This window comes from Gobio gobio (genome assembly GCF_949357685.1).
Source record: "Gobio gobio genome assembly, chromosome: 19".
NCBI classification, from domain to species: domain Eukaryota; kingdom Metazoa; phylum Chordata; class Actinopteri; order Cypriniformes; family Gobionidae; genus Gobio; species Gobio gobio.
Genome location: NC_137112.1, coordinates 30,100,080 through 30,119,516, shown reverse-complemented (window position 1 = coordinate 30,119,516; position 19,437 = coordinate 30,100,080). Strand labels below are relative to the sequence as shown.

Here is a 19,437-nt window from a genome sequence, read left to right as displayed (position 1 = left end):
GACAGTTATTTTTGCGGCTGACCTTATTGCATATGCATTTGTAGGAGTTTCCCTTTCAGATGCAATATTTATGGGAGGAGAGAATTTAAATGAATCATACAAGGTGGTGTATTAAGGTTTGCTTGTATTAAGTCAATTTACTGGTATTTGTGGCATTATTTAAAGCCCAAAAATACATGTCTTAAACCAGATGCTGATTTTCACTGCTCTTGGTAGATTGTGTTGGTCATTATGGAAATGATCCGTCTGCGTATGTGTTCTTTAATTTGCACGTTGTCAGAAGATCACGTGCAGAACCTTCCACTCTCATCTGCGCTCTCACGCTAATTTGCCCTTTAATGTCTCACAATTGCGACTTCATATATTTCACATTTGCATCTTTCTCCTAATTGCAACTTTATTTCTCTCAATTATGACTATCTCTAACAAAATAACAGACTTTATTGCTCAGAAGTGCAACAGTGGGGAGAACGAGCATTTGACACACTGCCGATTTTGCAGGTTTGCCCACTTACAAAGCATGTAGAAGTCTGTCATTTTTATACTCTTCAACTGTGAGTGACGGAATCGAAAACAAAAATCCAGAAAATCACATTGTATGATTTTTAAGTAATTAAATTGCATCAGAAAAGCAGAACTTAATGTTTGGTACAGAAACCTTTGTTTGCAATTACAGTGCAGTCGTCCTATCCCCTTTGCAGAAAAGCATCCCCAAATAATGATCTTTCCACCTCCATGCATCACTGTCGGGATGGGATTGGGATTCTTGGGATTGTACTCATCCGTCTTCTTCCTCCAAACACGGCATGTGGAGTTTAGACCAAAAAGCTCTATTTTTGTCTCATCAGACCACATGACTTTCTCCCATTCCTCTTCTGGATCATCCAGATGGTCATTGGCCTGGACATGCGCGGGCTTGAGCAGGGGGACCTTGCATGCGCTGCAAGATTTTAATCCATGACGGCGTAGTGTGTTACTAATGGTTTTCTTTGAGACTGTGGTCCCAGCTCTCTTCACCAGGTCCTGCCGTGTAGTTCTGGGCTGATCCCTCACCTTCCTCATGATCATTGATGCCCCACGAGGTGAGATCTTGCATGGTGCCCCAGACCGAGGGAGATTGACCGCCATCTTGAACTTCTTCCATTTTGTAATAATTGAGCCAACAATTGTTGCCTTCTCACCAAGCTGCTTGCCTATTGTCCTGTAGCCCATCCCACCCTTGTGCAGGTCTACAATTTTATCCCTCATGTCCTTACGCAGATCTCTGGTCTTGGCCATTGTGGAGAGGTTGGAGTTGGTTTGATTGAGTGTGTGGACAGGTGTCTTTTATACAGGTAATGAGTGGAGAGCAGGAGGGCTTCTTAAAGAAAAACGAACAGGTCTGTGAGAGCCTGAATTCTTACTGGTTGGTAGGTGATCAAATACTTATGTCATGCAATAAAATGCAAATGAATTATTAAATTATTCTGGATTTTTGTTTTAGATCCCGCCTCTCACAGTTGAAGTGTACCTATGATACAATTTACAGACCTCTACATGCTTTGTAAGTAGGAAAACCTGCAAAATCGGCAGTGTATCAAAAACTTGTTCTCCCCACTGTATCATAACTGTCACTTCATGCTTCCCAGTATCTCATTGAGATATATCTCACTATTTATATCTCACTACTTAAATACGTATTTTGAACAATTAACCAATTAATTTTTTACTGAAGAAAAAAACGGGCTTCCACAGCTTTATAATCAACAAGTTGTTCTGAATATAAAAGTACTCCTTTGACACCTTTAATTTGAATCCATCTGTAAAGGATATAGTTCCTTATCCAATATTTCTTAATCATTTGAAATCTTGTTCGCTGAACGAACACTGCTGTCCATCACATTAATGTGTAAATGTATCTTGAACAATCTTAATTCACACAGAAACTCTTGTGAATATAAAAGACTGTTATGTAACACATCACAGAAGGCAAATGGATGCATAATCCCAGATTACAACCAACCAACAAAGAGCAAATAAAGGGGTCATCCTCCCACTGCCTTTACGCTGCTTTATTCAAGCACATGCTCACAAACACCCGTTCTTACAAATAAACAAACTCATCATGGATTCACGTACATCTATGTGTGCTTTGCTCATTAGAGCTAGTGTTAGACAAGCGTTTGCTAAATCCACACAGGCAAGTGTGCATGAAAATAGCCATTTCTTTTTTTCTACTCCAAAAACGTATAAATAGAAAAAAAAAAAAAAGCAAAACAGAATGAATACACACTCAAGTCTGAGGAGCAGTGATAGCGTTTGGTGCATGTGCAGTGGTTCTCATGTGGGAGATAAAGGTTTGATTTCTGCAATCAGCAAAAAAAATCAGCAAAAAAAGTAATGTAATATATATATATATATATATATATATATATATATATATATATATATATATATATATATATATATATATATATATATATATATATATATATATATATATAAAATATATATATATATATATATATATATATATATATATATATATATATATATATATATATATATATATATTTTTTTTTTTTTTTATCAATCATGACAACTCTTGAAACGGGTCATGACATGAGAGATCCAATTTGCCTTGATCTTTTGACATACTGTATAAGAGGTTTTAGGCTGCATTTAAACTGGTACAAAAAATATGATTTTTTTATTTTATTCACATCTAACACCGATCGGAATTTGTTGCACACGTCTAAACACAGGTTAGTACGATATTAGTATGGCCATTCAAAACCCAAGGGTCAACCATGTCGCACAGTAAAGCGAACCCCAACAGAATAATTTTGAGCGGGGATTAATGTAAACACAGATATCGGATACCAGTCGTGTCTAAAGTGAATGTAAAGAGGCAGGACAAAAAAATTAAATGGATATGGTCAAAAGATCAGGGCTGCATTTCCCGATAACGTTGTCTCTTAGCGTGCTACGAAGACTCTAAAGGTATAACTTAACTAAAGGTATGCCATTTCTAGGTGTGTTCCCCATACTATATATTACGAAGGTTGCTTAAGGTATACCTTCTTAAGTGCAACGTTAGCAGGTGCTGTCCGTGGCGGCGGTGCTGAAGTGGTTTATCAATGGCTCTAGAAAGAAAAGGGCTGTTTAACTGCGTTATGTGAGAAAGCGGTGTTCTTTATAGCCTAATAGAAGCACTTCATAAATAGTTGAAATTGCATTTATCAGGACTTGTGAGATCGTATAAATATAATCCAAATTGCAAACTAAATCCAACCGTGGATATTTTAAATAATTTTGAAATGATTGTGCGAACCCGCAACCTCTCATGCCCAAACGTATCAACCCACTACACTGGCAGTATGCCATTTATATTATCATAATATATTTTGCCAAAGTCATAATTTACTCCACAAGCAGGGATAATTGGCCAAATCACATTATTGGTGTAAATCACTCATTTCTGTTATCGGATGACCTACTCGAAAAAGGCGCAACACGCAAAATATTATCAACAGCTAGGCCTATAGCGGAGAAAAAAGAAAGAAAGAGGAGAGCGTCAGCAGCTGAATTTCAGGGCTGAGCTCCGTCAAGTTTGTCTTGACAAAGTCGGACCAACAAGATCTAAAAGCTGCTGAATTTGCTAAATTAATTTTGAATTGCAGCTTTTGACATGGAAGACAGGGGACTAAAGTTTTCACGGATGAAATAGTGCACATAGAAATGGCTCTGCAGACGGCGCGGTCTTTGATTTACAACTATTTGCTGTATCACTGCCATAGTTTGACCATCTCCCCTCCACAATCATTCCCTTTAAATAGATCAATTAGCAGAATTATATTCGTATAGACTGAGATGAAAAGAAACAGTGGTGGCCACTATTGGAATGAACTGTCAATAATGATAAGGTATAGCTAAGAGTGGTCCAGACCAACCTTACGAAAGAATGACTTACAGAAGGCATTCTTAACTAAGATCGTTTTGGGAAACACGTATTAACGTTAAGATACACCTTAAGTTATATATTTTAAGAACGACGTAGTGTTAAAAAGGTTTTGAGAAATCCAGCCCAGGAAAAAATTAAGAGACCACTAAACATTGTGAAATCAATGTTAAGTGGTCTCTTAATTTTTTACAGAGCTGTTTTTTGTTTTCTTGTGCAAAAACGTTACTAACATTTATAAGTGAATTCCTCAAGGAACACATTAAAATCATTTAAAAACCAATGTCCATGTCACTTTTAGCATGTGAATGAATGACAATGTTAATGTATTTGGTCTTGCGGACTAGATCTGATACGTTGCTGCTGTTGATAGATACAGACACACGCTGCTGTGAGCATGTAAGATATGCTGCTGCATAAATATGCATACATAAATCCAGTAGCAGCTAGGCATGTTGAGCGGGGGGATGTGGAGGGTTTCAAACACTGAACCAGACTATTTGAATGTTGAGCAAGCATTCTCAGTGGCTGCAGGATCAGAGGCCAATCAGAATGCGTTATATGTGGAAATTATATGATTTATTGAAGATTGCATGTAAAGGCCCATCAGCCTGCACTTTCTAGTGACTGAATTGCCTGCGCTTTTCATGACTGATCTAGATATTAAAAGAATCTAATGAAAAATACGATATATTTTAATTATAAAAAGTAAACCATTTACAAATTAAAAAATAAATAAAAAGGGTGTTACATTTGCTATGAGCCTGTGTACTGTGTACTTTCATATTAGCAAAGCTAAAAATATTTTGCACAACCCGAATTAATAAAAGTATGAATGGCATTAATCTTTTACACCAAGAACAACTCCATACTTAAAGGGTTAGTTCACCCAAAAATGAAAATTCTGTCATTAATTACTCACCCTCATGTCGTTCGACACCCGTAAGACCTCCGTTCGTCTTCGGAACACAAATAAAGATATTTTAGTTGAAATCTGATGGCTCTGAAAGGCCTCCATTGCCACAATGCACGGTTCACTCTCAAGACCCTTAAAAGGTACTAAAGACGTCGTTACAAAGTCCATCTCACTACAGTGGTTCTAAAATAACTTTATGAATCGGCGAGAATAGTTTTTGTGCGCAAAAAAACCCTAAATAACGACTTATATAGTGATGACGATTTCAAAACACGGCCTCATGAAGCTTCGGAGCGTTCTGAATCAGTGAGTCGAATGAGCAGTTTGGATCGCCAAATTTCAGCAGTTTGGCGGTTTGACACGCGATCCGAATCATGATTCGACTCATTGATTCATCACGCTTCGAAGCTTCATGAGGCCGTGTTTTGAAATCGTCATCACTATATAAGTCGTTATTTAGGGTTTTTTTGCGCACAAAAACTATTCTCGCCGATTCATAAAGTTATTTTAGAACCACTGTAGTGAGATGGACTTTGTAACGACGTCTTTAGTTCCTTTTAAGGGTCTTGAGAGTGAACCGTGCATTGTGCCAATGGAGGCCTTTCAGAGCCATCAGATTTCAACTAAAATATCTTCATTTGTGTTCCGAAGACGAACAGAGGTCTTACGGGTGTCGAACGACATGAGGGTAAGTAATTAATGACAGAATTTTCATTTTTGGGTGAACTAACCCTTTAAAACATCTATACGCATTCACTTCAAAGATTTCCTTTTCAATCGGAGCTAATTCCAGAATTCTTTTTGCATGGATTTTCAATAACAGCCTGTTTATGTGCCTCTCTTACTTGCAGCTGACCCAAGAACAGTCAGCGCTTGATTCTGAATCCATCATGGCAATCACAATAGGCCGTCAGCGCACAATGAAAGCCCACTGACCTCAGATCAGGCCTATTCAGCTAGTAGGGCTCTTAAGGCCATTTTGGTGCATCCGTCTACACTACACATTAGCTGTGAGAGGCACCTCGGCAGACCGTTCACAGAAAGAGAGCTCTTATCTGGGTTATGGTTTGTCTCCAACACAATGGCCTTTCAGATTCTTGCCCTCCCAAGCACAAGACGGGCGTTGAACATCGCCTCTCTGCTCAGCGAGGGAGTGGAAAAGAAAATGGATTTCTGGAGAGATATATCAATATGCCCTCTCGAATATTCTTCCCTTCTCTCTGCCTCAAAAAAAAAAAAAAAGGCTAAATGCAGTAATAGGTATTTGTTATAACAATACAAGACTCAAAGAGTGGAAACGATACTGTCATTGTTTTAAACGAGGGCTGTAATTAGCTCCATATCTACGGCATCTCAAGAATAAGCCCTGTAATTTAAATTGAGCAAATAATTGTATCTGAACATATCGACAAGACAAACGCAACAGCTTCATCATATCACCTCTGAAAATGCTGCTGTGTGATATTGTAGTGCTATTATGCTCTCTGTAAATTATGCTCTCTGTAAAGTAGACTGTGGTAAATGATGTCATGCAATAACTCAATCAACACTCTTGTAAGGGCATCAGATTACACAGTTAGCAGCTTATGTCCGAAGGATCATCAGAGAGAGACACCCTTCACTACATGCGTACCATTATTCTCATTTCTTGTCCAATGTTACAATATTCTATGGAGAATAAACAGATCAAGCTACGTAATACAAAAATCCCTTTAAGGCAATTCATTGCACTCTGTAATCTTGGTAACGCCCTCGGGCAGCTATGCAGTCACACACATATGGGATGGGAAATGGGGAAAGGCTGAAATTTCCAAAACTGCTAGTCAAGATTATGTTCAAAATAACCCCAAATGTTTGAATGATCTCAAATCAAGAACAAAACGTATACTAATGGTATCATAAATACCATTTAGGGACTTCCAGTCTGACATATAGAAAAATTCCATTCCTTTTCTCCACAGGGATATTGATTTTCAACTCTAACTGATAAACCGTTAAACCAGACCTACTGTGAGCTACAATGTTGTTGTAATGGCTGATAAATTCAGATTTGCAACACAGAAATACATTATATTTTAAAGTATATTAAAATAGAAAACCATTATTTTAAATTGTAATAATATTACAGTTGCTTTTTTGTATTTTTGATCAAATAAATCCTGGCATGATTAGCATAAGAGACTTCTTTCAAAAACATTAAAAATAGTCATGTTTCCAAACTTTTGAACAGTACTGCATAAAAAAAAATTCTATATATATATTAGGTATATAAGGTCGTAAATACATAATAAATATATTTAGATCAATCATTTTATAATTCTCCATCGCTTTTAATTTCATTATGTCATTCACAATGCTTCATGGGATTGTAGTTCTTTTCCTCATTATACTTTTTTAGCACACAGTCTTGTAAACTTGTTTTTTTGTCTTATTTTCACATTTTGTTTGCTTCAAATCAAAGTTCTTAATGTTGTGATTCACCTCGTAGCTGGTTGCTTTGGTTCATGTATTATAACAATTTATTTATAATCCCCATGTAAAAACTAAATAAATAAATAAAGTATTTGTGGCTGCTGTTGCACTCCATTAAGCGTTGTGATACCACTATCAAAAAGCTTATTGAGTCTTTCAACTAAGGTAAAGGCACCATCATTACAATGTCTCCCGTTCATATGCATAGACATACACTATATTGCCAAAAGTTTTGGGACGCCTGTCTTTACATGCACATGAACTTTAATGATATCCCATTCTTAATCCGTAGGGTTTAATATGGAGTTGGCCCACCCTGATATAACAGCTTCAACTATTTTGGGAAGGCTTTCCACAAGGTTTAGGAGTGTGTTTATGGGAATTTTTTACCATTCTTCTAGAAGCGCATTTGTGAGGTCAGGCACTGATGTTGGACGAGAAGGCCTGGCTCACAGTCGCCGCTCCATTTAAAAAAAAGGTGTTCTATGGTGTTGAGGCCTCTGTACAGGCCAGTCAAGTTCCTTCACACCAAACTCGCTCATCCATGTCTTTATGGACCTTGCTTTGTGCACTGGTGCGCAATCATGTTGGATCAGGAAGGGGCCATCCACAAACTGTTGAAATTGTCCAAAATGTTTTGGTATGCTGAAGCATTAAGAGTTCCTTTCACTGGAACTAAGGGGCTAAGCCCAACCCATGAAAAACAACCTCACACCATAATCCCCCCTCCACCAAACTTTACACTCGGCACAATGCAGTCAGACAAGTCCCATTCCTCTGGCAACCGCCAAACCCAGACTCGTCCATCGGATTGCCAGACAGAGAAGTGTGATTCGTCACTCCAGAGAACACGTCGCCACTGCTCTAGAGTCCAGTGGTGGCGTGCTTTACACCACTGCATTCTACGCTTTGCATTGCACTTGGTGATGTAAGGCTTGGATGTAGCTGCTCGATCATGGAAACCCATTCCATGAAGCTCTCTACACACAGTTGGCTAATCTGAAGGCCACACAAAGTTTGGAGGTCTGTAGCTATTGACTGCGGAAAGCTGGCGACTTCAGCGCACGCACTGTGCGCCTCAGCATGCGCTGACCCTGCTCTGTGATTTTACCTGGCCTACCACTTCGTGGCTGAGCTGCTGTTGTTCCCAATTGCTTCCACTTTGTTATAATAACAGTTGACCGTGGAATATTTAGTAGTCCCGGTACCACACTTGAATTCACTGAGCTCCTGAGAGCGACCCATTCTTTCACAAATGTTTGTAGAAGTAGACTACATGAGGGGCTTGATTTTTCACATCTGTGGCCATGAAAGTGATTGGAACACCAGAATTAAATGATTTGGAGAGGTGTCCCAATACTTTTGGCAATATAGTGTATACGCAAGTGGTCCATCTCTTCTCCTTATAATATCTCTGGTAGGTAATCCAACACAGCTAGACACAGATACGACCATATACAGTATGTTGTTGGTCATCATATTTGGCACTGAGGTTAATGGAGTTTAAAATCCCTCCATATTGCACTAGCTCATGTAGTTGCGCTCTGCCCTAATACATGTCTCTATTTGTGGCTTTTTTGTTGTTTTATTTTATGCAAAACTCATTAGTGGTGTAATTGACTGGGTTTTAGATGTGCATGTGTGCTCATTGTAACTACCTTTCCAGAACAGTATTTCTGTTGTGCCTGCTTGATTGTATCTAAGTGTGTGAGTGTGTGTGTGTGTGTGTGTGTATGAGAAATAAAGTGAGAGAGAGAGAGAGAGAGAGAGAGAGAGAGAGAGAGAGACATTGTAGGAGATATTGTTAATAGCCTTCTTAATTAGGCTTTCCATTCAGTGTGTGGGTGGGTGTGTGCCGGAGACAGCGAGCAGCAGCAATGTAAGACATCTGACATGGTCCTACTGATCATTAAGTATGTGACAGCGTGCACCTTGTCATCATGACTAATAAACTGACTGAACTACCATTTTTAAGCAGACAGCAAAAAAGCACCATGAAGACATTTAGTTGCCAGCATGAGCAAGTCCTGCGTGAATAAAAACAGCAGAGCTGCTTAGAATCGTAAGACGGGTGAATTAGCATGTCACGGCATCATAATTAAAGATGGGGGGATGGGGGTAAACAAACACTAATGTTAATTTGATATTTCCACAGAACTTAACAACAACAACAACAATGCACAGTACTAATCCAAGTAAAAATATGTGGATTTATAAAAGTTTCCAGCTAAAATGAACATTAGCAGCATTGTGAAACGTCATGATAAAATAACGGAAGCTAAAATGGCATGGTTGCTTCAGCAAAGCGTTTTATCTTTTATTTATTTGCTTCAGTTAAAGGAGTAATTCACTTTAAAATGAAAATTACCGCATGATTTACTCACCCTCAAGCCATCGTAGGTGTATGTGACTTTCTTCTTTCTGATGAACATAATCAGAGTTATATTAATAAATATCCTGGTATAGTAATAAATATTCCTTTGAATAAATATCGAAGGTGAAAATAACCGCCATACGTATTCAACTACGCAGGAAGTGTAACGCCTCTCGCGGTTCAAAACGCTTCCGCTACGTTCTAGTGATACGTCGTGCCAGTTACTCTTTTTCGTAAGTTGAATACGGAAGGCTGTCTACCAGAAGCAAGATATTTCACTTTATAACGTGTTAAATATGGATTTTTCTTACAGAACCCCGTTGATTTGCTTCAGAAGGCCTTTATTAACCCCCCAAAGCCGTGTGGAGCATGTTTATGATGGATGGATGCACTTTTTTGAGCTTCAAACTAAATCTTGGAAGCATCTGGATATTTATTAATATATAATATTACCTAGGATGGCTTAAATCACAGGCTTATTTTCATTTTAAAAGTGAACTACACCTTTGAAGGGGTCATCAGATGCTAAATTCACTTTTATATGGAGTTTGCATATAAATGTGTCTTTGCAGTGTGTGGACACAACCATCCTACAATGATAAAAATTCGTACTCCGTACCCATTCACTCTTTTTTTTAATCCTCAAGAAAGCCTAAACACTCTCAATAATCAAGCCGTTATATTTTGCTCCACCCACGGCAGCTGACGGACTGCATATTAGCATATTTCCACCCTCAGCCAGTTGTCCATCAAGGCAGCACTTTACGTGTCTACCAAGCGGCAACCTCCCACAGTTTCTCTTGAAGCCAATACGGAAGAGACATAAACGGCAATTCATTGACTGGCCACTAGGGACCGGCTCCAGAAGGGAGCAGAATCTCATTGAGCCCCATGTTAAAATGCCCAACTTTACAGCAGAAAAACACATGTTTACAGCCTGGTACAAATTGTAGTTTTGGTCTATATGACTAATTTTGCCCTTCATGACGACTGTGAGGGGGGTGAATTTTTTTATAACTCATTTGTATATACATTATATAAAGCTTTAAAGTTCTGCATAATTAAGGGCGTGGCTACTTCAAGTGACAGGTGGATAGCCATTTATCTGCTGTCTGTTAGTCATCGCGTCACTTCAGCTCCGCCCACGTCCCGCCTTTTTGCCCATTTTATGTTATCCGGGAGTGACGCGCGATAACGCGCTGCCAAGATGGCAACAGCCATCTCGTCCCTACTTAACACTTAAAAACTGCTCATCAGAATCCTATGGGTGATGTCTCTTTTTACAGTCTATGGTGTCTACACACCCCATGGAAGAGAGGTGGGGGGTTAGCCTGGCTCCGCCTTTTCTCTTTCCTTCAGTACTCCGTCTGTGACTGCGGTATAGTCTTAGGTTTTCACCGAACAAATTTTTACCGGTCCAATCAGCGAGCAGAGGGAGTGGTTGAGAACGATGACGTTGATGTTGTGCGCTAGTTTGAGTTGTAGTTCAGTAATGGCGGCGGAGAAAAGATGCGAGCAAAGCCATTCATTCCGTTGTGGCACCGCTTGCTGAATATCCAGAAGTTAAAGCCGGAGCAAGAACAATCTTTGCTGAGTTTTGTTGGTGGCCATGATGTTGTGTCCCGGGAAAAGTTTGATTTTCCAGCTCGCTCCGTTAGTGGTGAAGGAGTTGGCTGAAGCCCCGGTAATTGTTTCTCGTGCAGTCGGAAGGTATTGTCATCATTTACAGGGGCAAGTCAGTGATTTTATTCGCGTCCGTCTCCCACCACCCGCGTAAAAATCCTCGGCCGAATTACCTACTGTTTTAGACAAACACCAAGGTCGTGTGGTAATTTAATTGCTGTCCGAATCCGCATCTCTGAGTTTTCAAGAATATATCACTTCAAAATTCACTGTTTATATCCTTTTTGACCACTGCAGAGCACGTACGGCTGCGCTTCGCTGTAATTTGTATGCATTTCTAGACTCAAGTATTGGCAAGTATTTTCAAGAGCAATATATTTCATCACCGCTCAAAAAATCAAAGGAAGAAAAGCATGTAAACATTTGAATTTTTTGCATTTATTCTTATCATACCAAGCATATGATATTTTATTTACAGCATACAATCATGTTATGGACCACGTGAGAAGCGCGTTTCCGATCACAAAACTCTCCCCTCCACCGTGAATAAATCCCAATCCGAATGCACAAGGTTTTATCACTGAGGTGATTTTTGGTGCACATTTATTATTTCGGATTTCCATGTGAGAAATAAAGGCGAACGGCGCATGACATACGTCACGACCAAACGTTAGCGATTGGTTATGGCAGATCTAGAGTGGCTCTTGGCAGATCCAATAGTTTTAAACTTCAACAGAGTACCCGTCTTCAAGGAAGTAAAGGCTTGTCAATGGAGAGTGGTCAGACTCTCTGTACAAATGAAATGTGTACAGTCTGGTAGGACCAGGCTAGCGTGGGGTGAGCAGTAGCTCATTATCATTTAAAGAGACATTCACTGAAACGGGTCGCTGTGAACAGAGCTGTTTTTGAGGAGGTAAAAAGGGTGTAGTTTTACACAAACATTGAGGAATTTTAACCCAAGTATGTTACAGACTTTACATGAAGACCCTAAAGAATCATCTCAACTTGTGGATAATGGGCATCCGTTGACCCCTTTAACTCTATTGGATAGGTTTATAGGTAAAGGTGCTTTATTTTCAAAGATAGAGCATTACCTTTTAGTGCCACTCCCCGGACATTTTATTTCCAAACTGCCAAAGTACAACAACCAACATAATAAAGTGTTGCCAGAGTCACGTTCATCTGTTTCGGATCAAATTTAGCAAGCTTTTTAGCCACTCACTGGACATTTCATGTAGAAAGTGTGGCGAAACATGCCAGAAACAACGCAATATCATTTTGCAGAAATGTCACAACAGGTATGTTTTTCCAGTGAGCCAGGGTTGATATAAACAGGTCTGGTCAAATGTTAAGGAGCGGTCACTTCAGGCAAAAATAACGGTAAATGTGATTGCTCCTTTAGGTTTCTCAGTGTGACCACGGATGAAGATGTCTGACTAATAGTGTGGACTATTATCTCTGAGCACTGAGTTGTATTGAATTTCCGTCTACTCCTAAAGGAAAATCAGCACAACATGTACGATAGGACTGATCAGAGCACCTTCTATTGAGAAAACCAAATCTTGAGATGATTATTGATTAATAAAAATCCATTAATTCTGCAGATTCAAATCCATCAACATCCATCAGATTCTTCTTGACTAAGAACAACTATGTAGAACGACAAAGCAGTGTAACAAAAACACAATTGTATATCCAAGGCAACCTGATGGTTCCTGGTGTTTTGTCTCAAGAGTGTTATCTGTGAGGACACATCACCGGCTGGAGAATAACTTCCCACAGAGACACTTTTTATTGTCCCAAGGCACTGGCTCTGAAGACAATAGCAGAAAGCAAACAAGCCCCTGGCGACACAACCAAATAAGATAGACTTGTTTTTGACCTTAGATTGTATGAAATCAAACTCACAGTGAGTCTTAAAATGAGGTCTGAAATTCAAACAATACATAATGCATTGGCGCTCAAATATACACATCACAATTATAACCTCTCCAAGCTACTATATATGATAAACGTTTCTTAATAAGGCACTCATGGATATGATGAACACTCATAAATTATTCAAGATCCTGACATAAAAGACAACTTCATTCTGTCAGAGCTCTGCCTTTGATTCGAAGCCAGGAGAAATGTCCCAAACGCCAAGTCTTGATCTCAAACATTGTGCTAATGTGGCACGGCTGCCTCTTTGTTCGTTTTCAGGATTAAAGAGCTTTGTGGCTTTCAAAAATGTGGTTTTGACTTACATTTGATAAGCAACATGCCTTCAATAAACTAAAGCATGTTTTGCATGCAACTCTACACTGCCGTGAAGAGATAATGACAACTAGTAAAACAGATTGCATCATTCCTGAATCACAATCAAGGGTTTTTTTTCTCAAAGGACCTGAGGAAATGCCTAACGGTATTGCTATTTTCACAAGGGATACATTCACCCTTGTTGATAGAAACCCCTGAATGCAAAATCGCATCAAATATATTGTGTTTTCTATCATACTAAATGCTTATATGTGGTTTTAAGATTTGTATGTTGCCAACAGACTGCTGACATGTTTGTGATATTCATTATGTTCACAAAACCAACTTGTCAGTGCCCTAAACTTCCAAAAACCACCTAGATTTATGCATCTTTATATCCTTAGTCAGCAAGGAACAAAGCATTTTTCCCAAAGCGCAATAGTAAACAAGTATGCATAATGTGATTATGTCCCACTAAAAGGTTATCCGAGTATCGCCGCTACCATTTAATCTACACCAGTTCCACCTCAAAAACACATACTTTAGCTGTATCCACTTTTCTCTTTAACATGCTGCAAACTCCGTCGACAGATGTGCTAAAGCAAACTAGACAGAAGAACATGACAGTGAGTGATTGGAAACTTGTGCCAATATGCAGTATTGGAAAATGTGTCAACCATGAAAAACATGGTAGTGCACTAGCAGTTACTGACCAGCTATTTTGTTTCTGTGGGAAAAGTTCAGAGCATTTTGTGAACGTCGCTCTCAATCGGTTTCATTTTACAGCCTGCAGTGTTGTACATATACAGTCATTATTTTTGGTTCTGATATCCTGATTTGAGATGCTTGGGGGAGATAGTGAATAAACTCAATTTCTTAAATAAATTTTAAAAAAAAACAATGAAAATGGGGATTCTGCAAGTGCTCAAGTGAAAAATTGCCCCTTGTACAACACTTTCGCACAGGGTACAGCTTTACTGTCTTTATATTGTTATCCAACCTAATGTATATTTTCTTTCTTTTAGATGCCAAGGACCCCCAAATATTATCATCCTAATTCGAGGGACCCCCACTGTGAAAGAAAATCTTATTAATAAATGTAAAAATATTATTTAGAAAATGTTTAGTTTCTATTGTTGCATTATTACTAGCCTATTTATTTAATTATTTGACAGGTTTTTTTTTTTTTTTCACAGACCCCTAGAACTCTCTTGCAGCCCTCTGGTGGTCCCCGGAGCCCACTTGAAAACCCCTGCAATTTTTGTACAATTTTATCAGAAGTATCGAGAAGGATGCGAGGAGGATCTTGAGGTAAATGTGGATATATTTTACATGATTTTTTTAAAGCGATAAAACAGAAATAAATCAAAATAAAGCATAATGTTGAGTCTTAATACATTGAAGAACAGGAATAAATTAATTTCCTGATGCATTTTTATGTTGATTTAACGTAAGGCTGAATCGATCATCTTCCCATGGCTATATGTTTTTTGTACAGACAGAACAGTGCAGCTCACCAATTCTTCATATCAACAACTGCAATCTGTTGCATGCGCCTTTGCCCTCTTACCTTTTGCTGTCGTCTCGCCATGTCGGTCGGCTGCTTCGCGTTAAACGGATAGGCAACACAGCGCATCACAAAGACGTACAGCTGGAGCCTCTTCTTTCTCTCCTCTTCCTCCCTTTGCATCTTTTCCAAATCCTCCTTTTCCTTATCGATCGCAACTGAGGGGCACGGGCTCGTTGGGCGGGCATTGGTGCTTCGGCTTGGCTGCAACCCACCGGAGCTTTCGCTGGTCCTGCTTGGAGACACCCGAGGACCACCAGCCTTGGGCGCCGCCACCACTTTGCGCTCCTCTTCCACAACCTCCTCCGCCTCCTCCTCGCTGGATGATGGGTCCAACATTTCAATGTAAGTTCTCGCTTCCCTGAAATCAACAGAGAGAGATCAAGCGGCGTCTTTTTTAGTAACAAACCCCATCTGTAACTCGCTTCAGAGGACGAAAAAGTACGGAAGACGCTTCATTTTCCACAGTCTACAATCCGAACGCGACATGAAAAGTGTCACTTACCCTCAGCGCGAGTGAAAAAGCTGCTCCAACAGCCAGTAGTCTTCCACCGAATTAAATTGTTGCTGCTTGCGTGTTTTCTTCGTTTAACTCTCCGTTTACCATAACGGGTTTCATGGAAGATAACACGGGGAGGGTCGTAAAACGATTCGCGGCAGCCGTTTTCTGGTTTCCTCTGCAGGCAGTCTTTCAGTTCAGTACCGAGTGGAACTGACAATATACTGACAATGAGAGCGGCACGCGCTGAGAGCTGACCGTGGTTCTGAACTGAAGCTGGAGGGGGAGGGGGTCATTGACGTGATTTCCGCGACAGCCACTATCGCTGTTTCTCTCGCATTTAATTGACCGTTAACAACTACAGCAGTTCCTAAAATTAGACGCTATCAACTTTGTGTTTATGTTTCTAGTATTAGGGTATAGAAGTAAAAAAAAAAAAAAAAAATCCACGACTTTCTTTTTACTGATTTTACTTAATCCAGCTGCGTTGTTGTTGCGTGTGCGTGTGTTTTGGCTTTGAAACCAATGGTTAAATTATTCATTCGGTTTTTTTGTTGTTGTTTTTTTGTAATGAAAAGAGCTGTAAATGTCAGTATAGTAACATATTATTTCCATATTAACTTAAACACTCATTTCTATATTGTCTTATAGATGTAGCCTATGCTATTATGTTCTGTATGTTTTGGGAGTCACTGCCTGTCCCAATACCCACACTTGCAGTCTTTGAACTTGAACACTTGTCTACTAACATGACGTTTATGGTATTTAGCCCGTGTTCAAGGCTACAAGTGTGTGGAAAAATAAAAGTTACGTTTTTACAGATTTTGATCTTCAATAGGGGAGAGCAGGGGACAACCTAACGCTGGTTAGTTGTAACACACATGGTTAAGGACTTTCCACACATGCCAGGATGACAAAACTTAGTTAGTGTATTTACTAGTTGCCATATCAATATTATTTAGAGAAAAAAATTGCACCAAAATTTTTAAATCTTTGGAAGATATTACTGAACATTTATTTAATCATAGCAAAAGTACATTTCTTACTTAAGTTTATTTTTGTGTTTATTTAAAATAAAACAAATCTGATATTATATGAATCTTATATCTGTTATTTAACAGTTGTGCTCGTTCTTTAATGCTGATCTAACCAGAAGACATGAGCCGGGTTTAAATTGCACAGGTGGTGTGTTGTAACACTGCGTTACAATGAGCCCCTATTAGAACTACGCTATTATAATCTATACATTTATGAATTCTATTGAGAAACCATGAGAAAAAGGTGAATAAAGACTTGAGAGTCAATTTCAGAAATTATAAACTAAGGTTTTTAACTATCTATAGCTGTATTTAGCAATGTGTTTGTTGTCAAACTCAACATTTTTTATATTTTTAATGATTTAAAAAAATGCCATTAATTTTATTTTAAAAAGTTAATATTTGTATTTTATTGACACAATATTTTAGTTTGGATTTTTTTTAATTATTATATCAGGTAACATTTTAAGCTGTCATTTGGTCATGTTACAATGTGCCCCTCACATGTTAATGTACCCCACCTATGGGGCATGTTGTCACAGTTCACTTCCATTCTTTTGGGGTAATTCAAGAAAAAAAAACGTATACACTGTATTAATCAAACAAAACCACAATTGTACTAGACATGTGGGAAATTAATGTGGGAAAAAATAAGTACTCTGAACCCCAAGTGGATTTACACAAACTGAGAAAGTCAAAAAGCGTTAGGTTGTAGCTCTGGAATAGCCTTCCTCCCTATATTAGGCATGCCCCATCACTCACTACTTTTAAATCTTATCTCAAGACATTTATTTTCCTTAGTACGTGGTCTTGGGTTTTCTCGTTTACTGATGATTGCTTGTTTGAATGTTTGTTTTTGCTGTTCTATTTTATTTTTTATGTTTTATCTCTCTTTTTTTCACTGCTGTTTTCTTTTATACCTTGTAAAGCACTTTGGTCAACCTTGGTTGTGTTTAAATGTGCTCTATAAATAAATGATTGATTGATTGATTGATTGATTGATTGATTGATTGATTGATTGATTGATTGATTGATTGATTGATTGATTGATTGATTGATTGATTGATTGATTGATTGATTGATTGATTGATTGATTGATTGATTGATTGATTGATTAGGTCAGGGGTTTTCAAACTTTATTATGCCAAGGACCCCCAAATATGATGAACCCCCTTCCTAAAATCCATCTATTTTTATGTACAAAAAAACATTTAAACTGTTAGATAAATAGTAAGGGTGACATTATAAATACAACATATTGTTTACGAACAAGAAAGGAGAGAAACATTTAGAAATGAAACAGTTAGAATATTCAGTAGAATTTATTCATTTTTGCTTTGTCTTTTTATTCTCTGAAATTTGCTGGGGACCCCTTTGAACCTTCTGGAGGACCCCTGGGGGTCCCCGGACCCCAGTTTGAAAACCCCTGGATTAGGTTGTGCCCCGCTCTCCCCTACTCTATACTTTAAAATAACCTAAACTTCTAAACATCTGTTCAGTAGTCCCTATGTAAAAGATGACAATTTAATACTTGTGGAGCTAAAAAGTAATTGTAAATGAAAACTTTTTACAAAATACATATTAGCCTTCTCATGACCACATATGTGGGTATAAAGATAGGCCCATTCAATTAAAAACAGTGCATTTATTACTGCACATCACAACTTTTTGATTTTTAAGTTTTTCAGTGTTTACCTTAAAGTAGGAAGAACAACTGTGTTGGAACAGCTTAAATTAAAGTTAGTAAATGTTTGCTAAATAAAGAATACAACAAACACAACGATGTGTGTTTACCTGCTTGATTATTCATGCACCCATTGTAGCCCTAGTGTAGTCCACAGCAGCTTAAAAAGAGGCATGCTGGGGCTACGACTGTAATTTATATTGTAGTAATGTTAACTGCACACTTTATATTAAAAATCATTTCAGAGCCTTGTGTTGGCTTAAAAATTGACGTCATTTCAGGGCTTTATATGATTAAAATATTAAAATCTTTATATTTTATTTGATATGGTTCTGTTCTGAATGTCAATAAATTCTCTGAGTGACTCTCATCTTAATTGCATCTTTTAGAATGTTAATCACTATTGGCTTTAAAAGGTGGGGTTGTTTTTAAAAGCTTTTGTGATATAAAAAGAGATGAGATATGGTATTCGATTCACAGCCTGAAGCGGTTTTTCAGAATTAAATTGTATATCTCATGCAGATTAACAAGTTAAGCATTCACATCTTAACACTACCAACAATTCATGTTGATTACATTACAAATTACACTTAAAATGATCATGATATATACAGAAATCATAAAAGCTGACTCTCTTGGTCACATTAGTCTTTGACTTTTCACATAACAGCCAGCCACAAATCAATATTATAACAATATTATGTATACTACATAAAATGTGAACGTGTCTTAATAGATTAATTAACTGTTTTATTAGAGTTTGATCCCTGCCCATGTGCCCAACTATAAAGTGCCCACAACATCTCTAAAATGAAACCGAGACCATGTTGGTTTAAGTTTTGTTTTGTGTTTTTTTTCTTCCAGCAGCGATAGCAAAACTGAAAGTGTCTGAAAGTGCCACGCTCAGTCCATAGTTTAATTACCCTTTCCAAGAAAACGAAACTTTGGCCTTTGAATGCAACAGGCAGCACAACAGCTTTGTCGACTTTCAGAGAACTGGCGCTTTCCGCTTTTATGTCGCCGCCCACTTTTACATCACCGAACGTGTTCCAGCGTAGCTTCCATACGTCTAGCCTGACCCCGCCCC

The 19,437-nt window shown here is 38.3% G+C and overlaps 1 protein-coding gene across 1 annotated transcript in view; it reads right to left on the bottom strand.

Annotated features, from left to right (window-relative positions):
• cadpsa (Ca2+-dependent activator protein for secretion a) overlaps positions 1–15,896 on the bottom strand; it is a 182,258-nt gene extending 166,362 nt beyond the window's left edge. The window contains exons 1-2 of the mRNA XM_079844227.1: positions 15,636–15,896; positions 15,134–15,491 (exon numbers count right to left, since the gene is read on the bottom strand). Of these exons, the coding sequence (XP_079700353.1) occupies positions 15,134–15,469 (336 nt within the window). The 5' untranslated portion in view covers positions 15,470–15,491; positions 15,636–15,896. The remainder of the gene's footprint in view (positions 1–15,133; positions 15,492–15,635) is intronic.
• Between the last annotated feature and the right edge of the window lie 3,541 nt (positions 15,897–19,437).